Below are 18,736 nucleotides of genomic sequence, written 5' to 3'. Positions count from 1 at the left end.
TATAATAGTCCATACTTTGGCCAAGAATTGACGACGTAAACTGGCGTTCAACGCCAGCCTTCTGCCCAAATCTGGCGTCTAGCGCCAGAAAAGGATCCAGAACCAGAGTTGAACGCCCAAACTGGCACAGAAACTGGCGTTCAACTCCACAATTGGCCTCTGCACGTGCAACACTTAAGCTCAGCCCAAACACACACCAAGTGGGCCTCGGAAGTGGATTTATGCATCAATTACTTACTCATGTAAACCCTAGTGACTAGTTTATTATAAATAGGACCTCTTACTATTGTATTAGTCGTCTTTTTGACCATCTTTGGATCCTGGATTGTATTTTGATCCTGTGATCACGTTTAGGGGGCTGGCCATCTCGGCCATGCCTGGACCTTCACTTATGTATTTTCAAACGGTAGAGTTTCTACACTCCATAGATTAAGGTGTGGAGCTCTGCTGTTCCTCAAAGATTAATGCAAAGTACTACTGTTTTCTATTCAATTCTTCTTATTTCGCTTCTAAGATATCTATTCGCACCCAAGAACGTGATGAAGGTGATGATTATGTGTGACGCTCATCATCCTTCTCCCTTATGAACGCGTGCCTGACAAACACTTCTGTTCTACATGAATTAAGCTAGAATGAATATCTCTTAGATCTCCTAACCAGAATCTTCGTGGCGTAAGCTAGAATGATGGCGGCATTCAAGAGAATTCGGAAGGTCTAAACCTTGTCTGTGGTATTCTGAGTAGGATTCAATGATTGAATGACTGTGACGAGCTTCAAACTCGCGATTGTTGGGCGTTAGTGACAGACGCAAAAGGAGGGTGAATCCTATTCCAGCATGATCGAGAACCGACAGATGAATAGCCGTGCCGTGACAGGGTGCGTGAGCATATTATTCACTGAGAGGAGGGGATGTAGCCACTGACAACGGTGATGCCCTTGCATACAGCCAGCCATGGAAAGGAGTGAGACTGATTGGATGAAGATAGCAGGAAAGCAGAGGTTCAGAGGAACGAAAAGCATCTCCATTCGCTTATCTGAAATTCCTACCAATGATTTACATAAGTATCTCTATCCCTATTTTATTATATAATATTCGAAAACAACATTATCACTTTATATCCGCCTGACTGAGATTTACAAGGTGACCATAGCTTGCTTCATACCAACAATCTCCGTGGGATTCGACCCTTACTCACGTAAGGTATTACTTGGACGACCCAGTGCACTTGCTGGTTAGTTGTATCGAAGTTGTGACAATTATGAATTAAGATCAGAGCACCAAGCTTTGGAGCCATTACCAGGATTTGTTCGAGCCTGGAGATCACAATTTCGTGCACCAAGTTTTTGGCGCCGTTGCCGAGGATTGTTTGAGTTTGGACAACTGACGGTTCATCTTGTTGCTCAGATTAGGTAATTTTCTTTTTGTTTTCTTTTCAAAAATTTTTCAAAAATAATTTCAAAAATCTTTCATCTGTTTTTGAAAAAAAAAAAGTTTTCAAAAATTTACTCAAAATTTTTAAGAATGAATTCTAGTGTTTCATGAAGCATGTTGAAGCCTGGCTGGCTGTAAAGCCATGTCTATTCCTTTGGGAATGAGTATGTCAGGCATGTCATATCTGAATTACATGCTGAAGCTTGGCTGGCCATTGGCCATGTCTAGTGTTTTGGACTAGAGCTTTCATTGAAAGCTTGGCTGGCTAGTGAGCCATGTCTAATTCCTGGACTGAAGCTTTAGACTAACATGGCAAGATTCCTGGAATTCATATTAAAAATTTTTGGAATCCTTATTTTTCCTTTTAATATGCGAAAAATATAAAATAAAAATCCAAAAAAATTTAGAAAATCATAAAAATCAAAAATATTTTTCTGTTTCTTGTTTGAGTCTTGAGTCATGTTATAAGTTTGGTGTCAATTGCATGTGCATCTTGCATTTTTCGAAAATTTCATGCATTCATAGTGTTCTTCATGATCTTCAAGTTGTTCTTGGTAAGTCTTCTTGTTTGATCTTGATGATTTTTTGTTTTGTGTCTTTTCATGTTTATCATATGCATTCTTGAATTCTTAGTGCGTAAGCATTAAAGAATTCTAAGTTTGGTGTCTTGCATGTTTTCTTTGCATTAAAAGTTTTTCAAAATTGTGTCTATGATGTTCATCTTGACATTCATATGTTCTTGATGTTCATCTTGACATTCATATCATTCATGCATGCATTCATGGTTTTGATTCAAAAAAATTTCATGCATTGCATAATTTTCATGTTTTTCATAAAAATTTCAAAAATCAAAAAAATATCTTTCCCTTTTTCTCTCATCAAATTCGAAAATTTGAGTTGACTTTTTCAAAAATTTTTAAAAATCAAGTTGTTTCTTATGAGTCAAATCAAATTTTCAATTTGAAAATCTTATCTTTTTCAAAATCTTTTTCAAAAATCAAATCTTTTTCAAAATTCTTAGTTATTTTCGAAAATTCCAAAAATAATTTTCAAAAATCTTTTTCTTATTTTATATCATAATTTTCGAAAATAACATAATCAATTAATGTTTTGATTCAAAAATTTGAAGTTTGTTACTTACTTGTTAAGAAAGATTCAAACTTTAAGTTCTAGAATCATATCTTGTGATTTCTTGTGAATCAAGTCATTAATTGAGATTTTAAAAATCAAATCTTTTTCAAAACTAATTCCTATCATATCTTTTCAAAAATATCTTCTTATCTTATCTTTTTCAAAAATATCTTTTCAAAATATCTTTTCTAACTTCCTAACTTCTTATCTTTTCAAAATTGATTTTCAAATTTGTTTCAACTAACTAACTAACTTTTTGTTTGTTTCTTAACTTTTTCAAAACTACCTAACTAACTCTCTCTCTCTAATTTTCGAAAATAGCTTCCCTCTTTTTCAAAATTTCTTTTTAATTAACTAATTATTCTTATCTTTATTTTTGGTTAAAAAAAAAAATTTTCGAAAAAAAATACTAACAATTTTCAAAAACCATTTTTCAAAAATCACTAACTCTTTTTCAAAATAATTTTCGAAAATTATCCCTCCCCCATCCTATTCTATTTATTCATTCATATCCTAACATCTCATCTCACATCTCTTCCATTGGTACAGTTGTGTTTCTTCCTTTACATCACATTCTTTGTCTCCCCCTCTTTTCTTCCACTCACAAAGGGATCCCTATACTGTGGTATAAAGGATCTCTATTATTATTATTATTTTTCTGTGCCTTCTTCTTTGTCATATGAGCAGGAGCAAGGATAAGAACATTCTTGTGGAAGCAGATCCAGAACCTGAAAGGACTCTGAAGAGAAAATTAAGAGAAGCTAAAATACAACAATCCAGAGATAACCTTTCAGAAATTTTCGAACAGGAAAAGGAGATGGCAGCCGAAAATAATAATAATGTAAGGAAGATGCTTGGTGACTTTACTGCACCTAATTCCAATTTACATGGAAGAAGCATCTCCATTCCTGCCATTGGAGCAAACAACTTTGAGCTGAAACCTCAGTTAGTTTCTCTGATGCAGCAGAACTGCAAGTTTCATGGACTTCCATCTGAAGATCCTTTTCAGTTCTTAACTGAATTCTTGCAGATATGTGATACTGTTAAGACTAATGGAGTAGATCCTGAAGTCTACAGGCTCATGCTTTTCCCTTTTGCTGTAAGAGACAGAGCTAGATTATGGTTGGATTCTCAACCCAAAGACAGCCTGAACTCTTGGGATAAGCTGGTCACGGCTTTCTTAGCCAAGTACTTTCCTCCTCAAAAGCTGAGCAAGCTTAGAGTTGATGTTCAAACCTTCAGACAGAAAGAAGGTGAATCTCTCTATGAAGCTTGGGAAACATACAAACAGTTGACCAAAAAGTGTCCTTCTGACATGCTTTCAGAATGGACCATCCTGGATATATTCTATGATGGTTTATCTGAGCTATCAAAGATGTCACTGGACACTTCTGCAGGTGGATCCATTCACCTAAAGAAAACGCCCGCAGAAGCTCAAGAACTCATTGACAAGGTTGCTAATAACCAGTTCATGTACACTTCTGAAAGGAATCCTGTGAGTAATGGGACGCCTATGAAGAAGGGAGTTCTTGAGGTTGATACTCTGAATGCCATATTGGCTCAGAATAAAATATTGACTCAGCAAGTCAATATGATTTCTCAGAGTCTGCATGGAATGCAAGCTGCATCCAACAGTACTCAAGAGGCATCTTCTGAAGAAGAAGCCTATGATCCTGAGAACCCTGCAATAGCAGAGGTAAATTACTTAGGTGAACCTTATGGAAACACCTATAACTCAACATGGAGAAATCATCCAAATTTCTCATGGAAGGATCAAAAGCCTCAACAAGGCTTTAATAATGGTGGAAGAAACAGGTTTAGCAATAGCAAGCCTTTTCCATCATCAACTCAGCAACAGACAGAGAACTCTGAACAAAATGCTTCTAATTTAGCAAATCTAGTCTCTGATCTATCTAAGGCCACTGTAAGTTTCATGAATGAAACAAGGTCTTCCATTAGAAATCTGGAAGCACAAGTAGCAAAATGTGAGTGTGCACGCGAGCGCTAGGTGCGCATGCGCGTGCATATGTGTTGTGCCCTCAACACAAGCTGGGCACAACTCTGGCCCAACTCTCGGGAAAGAGTGCCTGAAAGTAAAGTTTTGTTGAGTGACGCGGACGCGCACGGCGTGCTGACGCGCCGCTAGGCAATATAGTCCAGGTACGCGTGTGCGCCTACGCGTGAATTCAGTTGGGCCAGTAGCATGGAATTGGCCCAACTAGGGCATAACTCTCTGGCTGATGGCTCCTAGATCGCAAAAAGTAGTGGGGACGCGCACGCGGCTAGCGCGCGGACGCGCGCCTTTGCGCGAATTACCATGGACGTGTATGTGGCTCGTGCGCGCACGCGTGATGTTGGTTATGCCCAGGGCTCAATACTGGCTCAGAAGTTACACAACTCTTTGGTAAGTGGTTCAGGAGTAGCGAAAGCCGAGGGGCGCGGACACACACAGTGCGCGGATGCGTGTCTCCCCCCTCCCCCCGCCCCTTTTTTTTGAATGAGTAGAAAAGAAAGCCTAATTATCATGTTATTCATTGGCCAAACAATCCAAAAAAGTCAAAAACACCTAAAATCAATGCATAATCTAAAGAGAAGTGTGCATCTACCACACAATCAAGTCATTCATGGAAAAATCAATGCAAGTCTTTATGAACAAGTCATCCAAGGTAGTCACAAGCAATTCTAATCAAGCAAAAGTGTAGCTAAGCAATTACAAAACAATGGAGAATTCAAAAACTATACACAAAGGGAAGAAAGGATAGATCTCACCATGGTGGGGTGTCTCCCACCTAGCACTTTTGTTTAATGTCCTTAAGTTGGACTTTCACTTGTTCATTGCTCTTTGCCAAGAGGTGCTTCTTCCAAAAGGAATACCTCAATCTCTTTGTTGCTATTTATTTGTTCACCATGATACAACTTGAGACGGTACCCATTGACCTTGAAGATATCCGACCTTGAGGGATGGCACAAATGGTAAACCCCATAGGGTTCCGCTTTCACTACTTGATATGGGCCTTCCCATTTTGACCTTAGTTTACCGGGCAAAAATCTCAATCTAGAATTGTAAACAAGGACAAGATCACCAGCCTTGAATTCTTTACCTCTTATGTTCCTATCATGGATGGCTTTCATTTTTTCCTTGTAAATTCTAGAGTTCTCATAAGCTTCAAGCCTCAAACATTCCAACTCCGCTAATTGTAGCTTCCTCTCAATTCCGGCTCCCCCCAAACTTGGATTACACTCTTTGATGGCCCAATATGCCTTGTGCCCTATTTCCACCAGCAAATGGAAAGCTTTGCCATACACCAACCGAAAGGGACTCATGCCAATTGGCGTTTTGTATGCCGTTCAGTAGGCCCATAATGCATCGGTGAGCTTGGTACTCCAATCTTTCCTATTGGGCTTCACAATCCTTTCCAAGATGCATTTAATCTCTCGATTGGAAGCTTCGGCTTGGCCGTTTGTTTGTGGGTGGTAGGACGTGGCTACTTTATGCATGATGCTATACTTCTTCATGAGTCCTTCCATTCTTTTGTTGCAAAAGTGTGAACCTTGGTCACTCACGATTGCTCGTGGCGACCCAAATCTACAAATGATATTATTTCTCACAAAAGAAAGGACTACGTTAGCATCATCCGTCCGGGTGGGTACCGCTTCCAACCATTTGGACACATAATCAACGGCGAGTAAAATGTAGAGAAAACCATTAGAATTTGGGAATGGCCCCATGAAGTCAATTCCTCACACATCGAAAATCTCACAAAATAGCATGGTTCGTTGGGAAATTTCATCCTTCTTAGAGATATTACCAAATCTAATGCATTGAGAACAAGATTTACAAAAATGAGAAGAGTCTTTGAAGGGGGTTGGCCACCAAAAACCATAATCTAGAATTTTTCTTGCCGTTCTTTGAGGTCCAAAATGGCCTCCTCCTTTGGAGGAGTGGCAAGCTTCCAAGATTGAGTGGAATTCGGTTTGTGGAATGCACCTCCAAATTACTTGATCCGCCCCACATCTCCAAAGGTATGGGTCATCCCACACATAGTATTTGGATTCACTTTTTAGCTTATCCCTTTGGTGTTTGAAGAGATTAGGAGGGAAGGAGCGAGATACTAAGTAATTGGCGATGGATGCATACCAAGGAATGGTTTCCGAGATTGCATGCAAGCCCTCAAAGGGAAAAGAATCATTGATGGGAGTAGTATCGCCTTTTGTGTGTTCAAGGCGACTTAGGTGGTCCTCCACTAGGTTTTGTGTACCACTCCTATCCTTGATTTCCAAGTCAAACTCTTGCAACAATAAAACCCATCTAATCAATCTCGGTTTGGATTCCTTCTTAGCCAACAAATACTTTAATGTCGCATGATCCGAATACACTACCACCTTTGAACCGAGAAGATATGCTTGGAACTTGTCCAAGGCAAAAACAATGGCCAAAAGTTCTTTTTCGGTAGTAGTGTAGTTGCATTGGGCTCCATCTAGTGTTTTTGATGCATAGGCTATGACATATGGATTCTTACCCTCGCGTTGTGCTAACGCGGCTCCCACAGCAAAATCTGAAGCATCACACATTATTTCAAATGGCCGATTCCAATCCGGCCCTCGTACAATGGGAGCTTGGGTTAATGCTACCTTGAGCTTGTCGATAGCCTCCATGCATTCCTTGCTTAAATCAAACTCAATATCCTTTTGTAGCATCCTTGAGAGAGGAAATGCTACTTTGCTAAAATCCTTGATGAATCTCCGATAAAATCTTGCATGTCCAAGAAAAGAGCGGACCTCCCTCTCGGAAGAGGGGTAAGGCAAACTAGATATAACATTAATTTTAGCCGGATCTACGGAGATACCATCTTTTGAAACAATATGTCCTAAAACAATGCCTTGTTTGACCATGAAATGACATTTCTCAAAATTTAAGACAAGGTTGGTTTTAGTACATCTTTCCAAAATATTTTCAAGACTATCCAAGCAATGATCAAAAGAATCACCATATACCGTGAAGTCATCCATGAATACCTCCATGCATTGCTCTAGAAAATCCGCAAATATGCTCATCATGCACCTTTGGAAAGTTACCGGTGCATTGCATAAGCCGAATGGCATACGCTTGTAGGCATAAGTTCCAAAAGGGCAAGTAAATATTGTTTTTTCTTGGTCCTCTAGAGCAATGTGTATTTGGAAGTATCCCGAATAGCCATCTAGGAAGCAATAATGAGACTTACCGGATAATCGATCGAGCATTTGATCGATAAACGGAAGTGGAAAGTGATCTTTCTAGTGGCCGCATTCAACCTTCGGTAGTCTATGCATACTCGCCAAGAGTTTTGCACTCGTGTTGCTATGAGCTCCCCGCTTTCATTCTTAATTGTGGTTACCCCAGACTTCTTAGGTACAACTTGAACGGGACTTACCCATTCACTATCTGAAATAGGGTAGATGATGTCCGCTTCAGGTAACTTTGTTACATCTTTCTTGACAACCTCCATAATGGTAGGATTTAATCGCCTTTGAGGTTGTCTCACAGGTCTAGCTTCCTCTTCCAAAAAGATACGGTGCTCGCACACTTAGGGACTTATCCCCACTAGATCCGCCAAACTCCACCCTATTGCCCTTTTGTTCCTCCTCAAAATGCGTAGCAACTTCTCTTCTTGTTGAGGATTGAGTTCCCATGCTATAATCACCGAAAACTTGTGGGCTTCATCAAGGTATGAATACTTTAAGTGGGGTGGTAATGGCTTCAATTCTAGCTTTTGCTCTTGGCTTGTCACTTGAACTTCTTCACTTGGATTGTCACGATTTTCTTCAATCATATGTTTCTCTTCTAGCTTTGCACAATGCACTTCCGCCACAATGTTGTCAATTAGATCACACCGGAAGATGGAATGGTTCTCCGGTGGGTGTCTCATTACCTCTTCTTGGCTAAAACTTACAACTCTCCCATCTATTTCGAATGACTAGGTTCCCGAATGAGTAGACATCCAGGGCTTTCCAGAAATATATAATAGTCCATACTTTGCCCGAGTTTAGACGATGCAAACTGGCGTTCAACTCCAGTTTCATGCTGCATTCTGGAGTTAAACGCCAGAAACAGGTTGCAAAGTGGAGTTAAACGCCAGAAACAGTTCCAAACTGGCGTTCAACTCCAAGAGAAGCCTCTACACGTGTAAAGCTCAATGCTCAGCCCAAGAACACACCAAGTGGGCCCTGGAAGTGGATTTCTGCATCATTTACTTATTTCTGTAAACCCTAGTAACTAGTTTAGCATAAATAGGACTTTTTACTATTGTATTTACATGTTTGGATTATCTTTTGATCCTTTGATCATGTTAAGGGGGCTGGCCTCTCGGCCATGCCTGGACCTTTATCACTTATGTATTTTCAACGGTAGAGTTTCTACACACCATAGATTAAGGTGTGGAGCTCTGCTGTCCTCATGAATTAATACAAAGTACTATTCTTTTTCTATTCAATTCAAGCTTATTTCGATTCTAAGATATTCATTCACACCTCATTATGAATGTGATGATCGTGACAGTCATCATCATTCCCAACCTATGAACGCGCGCCTGACAACCACTTCCGTTCTACCTTAGATTGAATGAGTATCTCTGGGATTCCTTAATCAGAATCTTCGTGGTATAAGTTAGAATCCATGGATGGCCATTCTTGAGATCCGGAAAGTCTAAACCTTGTCTGTGGTATTCCGAGTAGGATCTGGGAAGGGATGGCTGCGACGAGCTTCAAACTCGCGAGTGCTGGGCGTAGTGACAGACGCAAAAGGATCAATGGATCCTATTCCAGTATGATCGAGAACTGACAGATGATTAGCCATGCAGTGACAGCGCATTGGACCATTTTCACTGAGAGGACAGGATGTAGCCATTGACAACGGTGATGCCTAACATACAGCTTGCCATAGGAAGGAGTATGAATGATTGGATGAAGACAACAGGAAAGCAGAGATTCAGGAGGATCAAAAGCATCTTCATATGCTTATCTGAAATTCTCACCAATGAATTGCATAAGTAACTCTATCTTTATTTTATATTTTATTTATCTTTTAATTATCAATTCACTATAACCATTTGAATCCGCCTGACTGAGATTTACAAGGTGACCATAGCTTGCTTCAAGCCGACAATCTCTGTGGGATCGACCCTTACTTACGTAAGGTTTATTACTTGGACGACCCAGTGCACTTGCTGGTTAGTTGTGCGAAGTTGTGACAAAGAACTAAGATTATGAACGTGCGTATTGAGTTTTTAGCACCGTTACCAAGGAATGGAACCGTCACGATTTCTGCACACCAAGTTTTTGCCGCCGTTGCCGGGGATTGTTCGAGTTTGGACAACTGACGGTTCATCTTGTTGCTCAGATTAGATAATTTTATTTTTATTTTAAGATTTTTATTTCTTATTTTCAAAAATTACAAAAAAATTCTTCTTTTTCATTTTTCCCAAAATAATTTTCGAAAAATCCAAAAAAAAATTGATAAAATCATAAAAACCAAAAATATTTTATATTTCTTGTTTGAGTCTTGTGTCAAATTTTAAGTTTGATGTCAATTGCATGTTTTAAAATTTGTGCATTTTTCGAAAACTCATGCATGTGTTCTTCATGATCTTCAAGTTGTTCTTGACAAGTCTTCTTGTTGATCTTCATATTTTCTTGTTTTGTGTCTTTTCTTATTTTTCATATGCATTTTCAATTTCTTAGTGTCTAAATATTAAAAATTTCTAAGTTTGGTGTCTTGCATATTTTCTTTTATTAAAAATTTTTCAAAAATACATACTTGATGTTCATCATGATCTTCAAAGTGTTCTTGGTGTTCATCTTTGCATTCAAAGTGTTCTTGCATATTTTTCTTGTTTTGATTCATAATTTTCATGTTTTGAATCTTTTTGATGTTTTTCTCTTTCATCATTAAAAATTCAAAAATAAAAAAAAATATCTTTCCCTTTTTCTTCTCATCAAATTCGAAAATTTGAGTTGACTTTTTCAAAAATTTTTAAAATCTAGTTGTTTCTTATGAGTCGAATCAAATTTTCAATTTAAAAATTTTATCTTTTTTCAAATCTTTTTCAAAAATCAAATCTTTTTCAATTTTTTTCCTTTCATAATTTCGAACCTTTCAAAATTATTTTCAAAATCTTTTTCTTATTTTTATTTCATATTTTCGAAATTAATGCTAACAATTAATGTGATTGATTCAAAATTTTTAAGTTTGTTACTTGCCTAGTAAGAAAGGTTCAATCTTTAAACTCTAGACTCATATCTTTTTAGTTTCTTGTTAGTCAAGTAATCAACATTAATTTCAAAATCAAATCTTTTTAAATTTCTTTTTCAAATCTTTTTCAAAGTAGGTTTCAATCACATCTTTTCAAAATCAATTTCAAAATCTTTTCTAACTTCTTTTCTAACCTCCTATCTTTTCAAAAATTGATTTTCAAATCTTTTTCAAACTAATCCTCTCTTTCTGTTTGATTCATATCTTTTTTCAAAATTACCTAACTAATTCTATCTCTAATTTTTGAAAATCACCTTCATCTTTTTCAAAATTCCTTTTTAAATTAACTAATTGTTTTAAATTTAATTTAATTTGATTTAATTTTTCCTTTCTTAATTTTTGAATTTTTAATTTTAATTCTAATTTAAAAACAAAAATACTTTTATTTTATTTTATCTAATTTTCGAAAATTCTTCTCCCTCACCTCCTTCTATTTATTTATTTATTTACTAACACTCCTCTTCATCTAAGAATTCGAACCTACTCCTCACCCTTGTGTTTGGATTCTCCTTCTTCTATTCATATCTTCTTCTACTCACATAAAGAAATCTTTATACTGTGACATAGAGGATTCCATATTTTTTGTTCTCTTATTTTTCATATGAGCAGGAACAAGGACAAGACCATTCTTGTTGAAGCTGATCCTGAACCTGAAAGAACTCTAAAGAGGAAGCTAAGGGAAGCTAAAGCACAACTCTCTGGAGAAAATCTGACAGAAATTTTCGAAAAAGAAGGAGACATGGCCGAAAATAACAACAATGCAAGGAAGATGCTTGGTGACTTTACTGCACCTAACTCCAATTTACATGGAAGAAGTATCTCAATCCCTGCCATTGGAGCAAACAATTTTGAGCTGAAACCTCAATTAGTTTCTCTGATGCAACAAAATTGCAAGTTTCATGGACTTCCATCAGAAGATCCTTTTCAGTTCTTAACTGAATTCTTGCAAATCTGTGATACTGTTAAGACCAATGGGGTTGATCCCGAGGTCTACAGGCTTATGCTTTTCCCATTTGCTGTAAGAGACAGAGCTAGAATATGGTTGGACTCTCAACCTAAAGACAGCCTGAACTCTTGGGATAAGCTGGTCATGACTTTCTTAGCCAAGTTCTTTCCTCCTCAAAAGCTTAGTAAGCTTAGAGTGGATGTTCAAACCTTCAGACAAAAGGAAGGTGAATCCCTCTATGAAGCTTGGGAGAGATACAAGAAACTGACCAAAAAGTATCCTTCTGACATGCTTTCAGAATGGACCATCCTGGATATATTCTATGATGGTCTGTCTGAATTATCAAAGATGTCATTGGACCATTCTACAGGTGGATCCATTCACCTAAAGAAAACGCCTACAGAAGCTCAAGAACACATTAACATGGTTGCAAATAACTAGTTCATGTACACTTCTGAAAGGAATCCTGTGAATAATGGGACGCCTTGGAGGAAAGGAGTTTTTGAAATTGATACTCTGAATGCCATATTGGCTCAGAATAAAATGTTGACTTAGCAAGTCAATATGATCTCTCAGAGTCTGAATGGATTCAAGGAATCATCCAACAATACTAAAGAGGCATCTTCTGAAGAAGAAGCTTATGATCCTGAGAACCCTGCAATAGCAGAGGTGAATTACATGGGTGAACCCTATGGAAACACCTATAATCCCTCATGGAGAAATCATCCAAATTTCTCATGGAAGGATCAACAAAAGCCTCAACAAGGCTTTAATAATGGTGGAAGAAACAGGTTTAGCAATAGCAAACCTTTTCCATCATCCACTCAGCAACAGACAAAGAATTCTGAGCAGAATCCATCTAGCTTAGCAAATATAGTCTCTGATCTATCTAAGGCCACTGTGAGTTTCATGAATGAAACAAGGTCCTCCATTAGGAATTTGGAGGCATAAGTTGGCCAGCTGAGTAAAAGAGTCACTAAAATTCCTCCAAGTACTCTCCCAAGCAATACAGAAGAAAATCCAAAAAGAGAGTGCAAGGTCATAGCCTTACATGATGTGGCCGAACCCAAAGAGGAGGAGGAGAACGTGAATCCTAGTGAGGAAGACCTCCTGGGACATTCAGTGACCAATAAGGAGTATCCCTTTGAGGAACCAAAGGAATCTGAGGCTCATCTAGAGACCATAGAGATTCCATTGAACCTCCTTCTGCCCTTCATGAGCTCTGATGAGTATTCTTCCTCTGAAGAGGATGAAGACATTACTGAAGAGCAAGTTGCTAAGTACCTTGGTGCAATCATGAAGCTAAATGCCAAGCTATTTGGTAATGAGACTTGGAAAGATGAACCTCCCTTGCTCACCAATTAACTAAATGCATTGGAAAGGCAGAAATTGCTTCAAAAGAAATAGGATCCTGGAAAATTCTTAATACCCTGTACCATAGGCACCATGACCTTCGAGAAGGCTCTGTGTGACTTGGGGTCAGGAATAAACTTAATGCCACTCTCTGTAATTGAGAAACTTGGGATCTTTGAGGTGCAAGCTGCTAGAATCTCATTAGAGATGGTAGACAACTCAAGAAAATAGGCTTATGGACAAGTAGAGGACGTGTTAGTAAAGGTTGAAGGCCTTTACATCCCTACTGATTTCATAATCCTAGACACTGGGAAGGATGAGGATGAATCCATCATCCTTGGAAGACCCTTCCTAGCCACAGCAAGAGCTGTGATTGATGTGGACAGAGGAGAGTTGGTCTTCCAACTGAATGAGGACAACTTTGTATTTGAAACTCAAGGATTTCCTTCTGTACCGTGGAGAGGAAGCATGAAAAGCTTTTCTCACTGCAGAGTCAACCAAAACCCCCACAGTCAAACTCTAAGTTTGGTGTTGGGAGGCCACAACCAAATACTAAGTTTGGTGTTAAACCCCCACATTCAAACTCTAAGTTTGGTGTTGGGAGGTTCCAACCTTGCTTTGATTATCTGTGAGGCTCCATGAGAGCTCACTGTCAAGCTATTGACATTAAATGAGCGCTTGTTGGGAGGCAACCCAATGTTATTTAATCATATCTATTTTATTTTCTTTTTGTTATTTCGTGTTTTATTAGGTTGATGATCATGTGAAGTCACAAAAACTACTAAAAAATTAAAAACAGAATGAAAAATAGCATTGAAAATAGCACACCCTGGAGGAGAGCAGTCTGGCATTTAAACGCCAGAAACAAGTATCTGTCTGGCGTTTAACGCCAGAAACAGGCACTAAGCTGGCGTTTAACGCTAGAAACAAGCATCTGCCTGGTGTTAAACGCCAGAAACAGGCTACATTTGGGCGTTTAATGCCAAAAACAAGCAGCAATCTGGCATTAAACGCCAGGATTGCACAGCAAGGGCGTTTTACACGCCTAATTGGAGCAGGGATGTTAAGTCCTTGACCCCACTTGATCTGTGGACCCCACAGGATTCCCTCAGGATCTGTGGACCCCACAGGATCCCTTCAGGATTTATGGAACCCACAGGATCCCCACATCTTCTTCTCTCCTCTTTACACCTTTTCATAACTCTCTTCCCCAAATACCCTTCACCAGTCACCTCAATCACTCTTTCCCATCACTTCTTCACCACTCACATCCATCCTCTTTTCTCCATAAACCCCACCTACCTTCAAATTTCAAACTAATTTCCCTCCCAAACCCAACCCCCTTGGCCGAATACACCCCTCTCTCTCTCTCCTCCATTTCTCTTCTTCTTCTCCTTCTTTCTTTCTTCTTTTGCTCGGGGATGAGCAAACATTTTAAGTTTGGTGTGGTAAAAGCATAGCTTTTTATTTTTCCATAACCATTAATGGCACCTAAGGCCAAAGAAATCTCAAGAAAGAGGAAAGGGAAGGCAATTGCTTCCACCTCTGAGTCATGGGAGATGGAGAGATTCATCTCAAAGGTCCATCAAGACCACTTCTATGAAGTTGTGGCCAAAAAGAAAGTGATCTCTGAGGTTCCTTTCAAGCTCAAAAAGAATGAGTATCCGGAGATCCGACTTGAGATCCAAAGAAGAGGTTGGGAAGTTCTCACTAACCCCATTCAACAAGTCGGGATCTTGATGGTTCAAGAGTTCTATGCAAACGCATGGATCACTAGGAACCATGATCAAAGTGTGAACCCAAATCCAAAGCATTGGCTCACCATGGTTCAGGGGAAATACTTAGACTTCAGTCCGGAAAATGTAAGGCTAGCGTTCAACTTGCCAATGATGGAAGAGAACGCACGCCCCTACACAAGAAGGGTCAACTATGATCAAAGGTTGGACCAAGTCCTCATAGACATATGTGAGGAAGGAGCTCAATGGAAAATTGACTCAAGAGGCAAGCCGGTTCAAATAAGAAGGCATGACCTCAAACCAGTGGCTAGGGGATGGCTAGAGTTCATTCAACGTTCAATCATTCCTACTAGTAACCGGTCTGAAGTTACTATAGACCAGGCCATCATGATCCATAGTATCATGATTGGAGAGGAAGTGGAAGTTCATGAGATTATACCTCAAGAACTTTACAAGGTGGCTGACAAGTCCTCCACTTGTTCAAGGTTAGCCTTTCCTCACCTCATATGCCACCTCTGCAATTCGGCTGGAATTGACATAGAGGGAGACATCCTCATTGAAGAGGACAAGCCCATCACTAAGAAAAGGATGTTGCAAATAAGAGATCATGGACCTCAGCAAGAGCATGAGGAAATTCTCCACCATGAAATCCCTGAGATGCCTCAAGGGATGCACTTTCCTCCACAAAACTATTAGGAGCAAATCAATACCTCCCTAGGAGAATTAAGTTCCAATATGGGACAAATAAGGGTGGAGCACAAAGAGCACTCCATCACCCTCCTTGAGATTAGAGAAGATCAAAGAGCCATGAGGGAGGAGCAACAAAGGCAAGGAAGAGACATAGAGGAGCTCAAAAGCACCATTGGTTCTTCAAGAAGAGGAAGACGCCACCCTCACTAAGGTGGACTCATTCCTTAATCTCCTTGTCTATTTATTTTACTGCTTTTTCGATTTTTGAGCCTTAAGTGTCTATGTCTTAAAGCTATGAATGTCCTATAAATCCATCACCTCTCTTAACTGAAAAATATTCTAAAAACAAAAGAACAAGAAGTACATGGTTTCGAATTCATCCTTGAAACTAGTTTAATTATTTTGATGTGGTGATAATACTTTTCATTTTCTGAATGAATGCTTGAACAGTGCATATGTCTTTTGATATTATGGTTTATGAATGTTAAATATGTTGGCTTTTGAAAGAATGATGAAAAAGGAGAAATGTTATTGATAATCTGAAAAATCATAAAATTGATTCCTGAAGCAAGAAAAATCAGTGAATACAAAAGCTTGCGAAAAAAAAAGAGAGAAAAGAAAATTGGCGAAAAAAAAAGAAGAAAAAAAAAAGAAAAAGCAAGCAGAAAAAGCCAAAAGCTCTTTAAACCAAAAAGCAAGAGCAAAAATCCAATAACCCTTAAAACCAAAAGGTAAGTGTAATAAAAAGGATCCAAGGCTTTGAGCATCAGTGGATAGGAGAGCCTAAAGGAATAAAATCCTGGCCTAAGCGGCTAAACCAAGCTATCCCTAACCATGTGCTTGTGGCGTGGAGGTGTCAAGTGAAAACTTGAGACTGAGCGGTTAAAGTCAAGGTCCAAAGCAAAAAAGAGTGTGCTTAAGAACCCTGGACACCTCTAATTGGGGACTTTAGCAAAGCTGAGTCACAATCTGAAAAGGTTCACCCAGTTATGTGTCTGTGGCATTTATGTATCCGGTGGTAATACTGGAAAACAAAGTGCTTAGGGCCACGGCCAAGACTCATAAAGTAGTTGTGTTCAAGAATCAACATACTGAACTAGGAGAATCAATAACACTATCTAAATTCTAAGTTCCTATAGATGCCAATCATTCTGAACTTCAATGGATAAAGTGAGACGCCAAAACTATTCAAGAGGCAAAAAGCTACAAGTCCCGCTCATCTGATTGGAGCTAAGTTTTATTGATATTTTGGAATTTATAATATATTCTCTTCTTTTTATCCTATTTGATTTTCAGTTGCTTGGGGACAAGCAACAATTTAAGTTTGGTGTTGTGATGAGAGGATAATTTATACGCTTTTTGGCATTGTTTTTACATAATTTTTAGTATGTTTTAGTTAGTTTTTTGTATATTTTTATTAGTTTTTAAATAAAAATCACATTTTTTGACTTTAATATGAGTTTGTGTATTTTTCTGTGATTTCAGGTATTTTCTGGATGAAATTGAGGGACTTGAGCAAAAATCAGATTCAGAGGTTGAAGAAGGACTGCAGATGCTGTTGGATTCTGACCTCCCTGCATTCAAAGTAGATTTTATGGAGCTATAGAACCCCAAATGGCACGCTCTTAATTGCGTTGGAAAGTAGACATCCAGAGCTTTCCAGAAATATATAATAGTTCATACTTTGCCCGCGTTTAGATGATGCAAACTGGCGTTCAACGCCAGTTTCATGCTGCATTCTAGAGTTAAACGCCAGAAACAGGTTGCAAAGTGGAGTTAAACGCCAGAAATAGGTTACAAACTGGCGTTCAACTCCAAGAGAAGCCTCTACACGTGTAAAGCTCAATGCTCAGCCCAAGCACACACCAAGTGGGCCCTAGAAGTGGATTTCTACATCATTTACTCATTTCTGTAAACCCTAGTAACTAGTTTAGCATAAATAGGACTTTTTACTATTGTATTTACATCTTTGGATTATCTTTTGATCCTTTGATCATGTTAAGGGAGCTGGCCTCTCGGCCATGCCTGGACCTTCATCACTTATGTATTTTCAACGGTAGAGTTTCTACACACCATAGATTTATGTGTGGAGCTCTGCTGTTCCTCATGAATTAATACAAAGTACTATTGTTTTTCTATTCAATTCAAGCTTATTCCGATTCTAAGATATTCATTCGCACCTCAATATGAATGTGATGATCATGACAGTCATCATCATTCCTAACCTATGAACGCGTGCCTGACAACCACTTCCGTTCTACCTTAGATTGAATGAGTATCTTTGGGATTCCTTAATCAGAATCTTCGTGGTATAAGTTAGAATCCATGGACGGCCATTCTTGAGATCCGGAAAGTCTAAACCTTGTCTGTGGTATTCCGAGTAGGATCTAGGAAGGGATGGCTGCGACGAGCTTCAAACTCGCGAGTGCTGGGCGTAGTGACAAACGCAAAAGGATCAATGGATCCTATTCCAGTATAATCGAGAATCGACAGATGATTAGCCATGCAGTGACAGCGCATTGGACCATTTTCACTGAGATGACAGGATGTAGCCATTGACAACGGTGAAGCCTAACATACAGCTTGCCATAGGAATGAGTATGAATGATTGGATGAAGACAACAGGAAAGCAGAGATTCAGGAGGAACTAAAGCATCTTCATACGCTTATCTGAAATTCTCACCAATGAATTACATAAGTATCTCTATCTTTATTTTATATTTTATTTATCTTTTAATTATCAATTCACTATAACCATTTGAATCCGCCTAACTGAGATTTACAAGGTGACCATAGCTTGCTTCAAGCCGACAATCTCCGTGGGATCGACCCTTACTCACGTAAGGTTTATTACTTGGACGACCCACTGCACTTGCTGGTTAGTTGTGCGAAGTTGTGACAAAGAACTAAGATTATAAACGTGCGTATTGAGTTTTTAGTGCCGTTACCAAGGAATGGAACCGTCACGATTTCTGCGCACCATCCAGCAACTCAAAATCCCAGAAATTATAATTAACAAAATCAAACCCTAACTATTTTATAATTATAAACCCAACATGTCTAATTGCTTCAGATACATAGAAGGAGAGAAAATCAAACCTGAAGTCAAGTGGATAGGAAGGAGGAAGAGCATTGGAAGAGGGCCAACCAATAGCTGCTGT

General features: G+C 38.7%; 1 protein-coding gene and 1 non-coding gene across 2 annotated transcripts; both read right to left on the bottom strand.

The window, feature by feature from the left end:
- Positions 1-5,395: 5,395 nt before the first annotated feature.
- Positions 5,396-5,887, bottom strand: LOC148571298 (uncharacterized). The gene has a single exon (XM_088507249.1). It carries the CDS (start codon positions 5,885-5,887, stop codon positions 5,396-5,398), a length of 492 nt encoding a protein of 163 aa, XP_088363375.1.
- A 6,095-nt stretch (positions 5,888-11,982) lies between these two features.
- LOC148571297 (small nucleolar RNA R71) lies at positions 11,983-12,090 on the bottom strand. The gene has a single exon (XR_015908648.1). It is a non-coding gene; the product is annotated as a small nucleolar RNA R71 (small nucleolar RNA).
- Positions 12,091-18,736: the final 6,646 nt, after the last annotated feature.

Source organism: Arachis ipaensis, chromosome B3 (genome assembly GCF_059453495.1).
Source record: "Arachis ipaensis isolate K30076 ecotype BB chromosome B3, ASM5945349v1, whole genome shotgun sequence".
Lineage (NCBI taxonomy): Eukaryota > Viridiplantae > Streptophyta > Magnoliopsida > Fabales > Fabaceae > Arachis > Arachis ipaensis.
This window is presented reverse-complemented; position numbering and strand designations above follow the sequence as displayed.

What these genes read in the sequence shown, in the direction of transcription:
- LOC148571298 (XM_088507249.1), bottom strand. Translation starts at nt 5,887, where the DNA reads ATGAGTCCCTTTCGGTTGGTGTATGGCAAAGCTTTCCATTTGCTGGTG.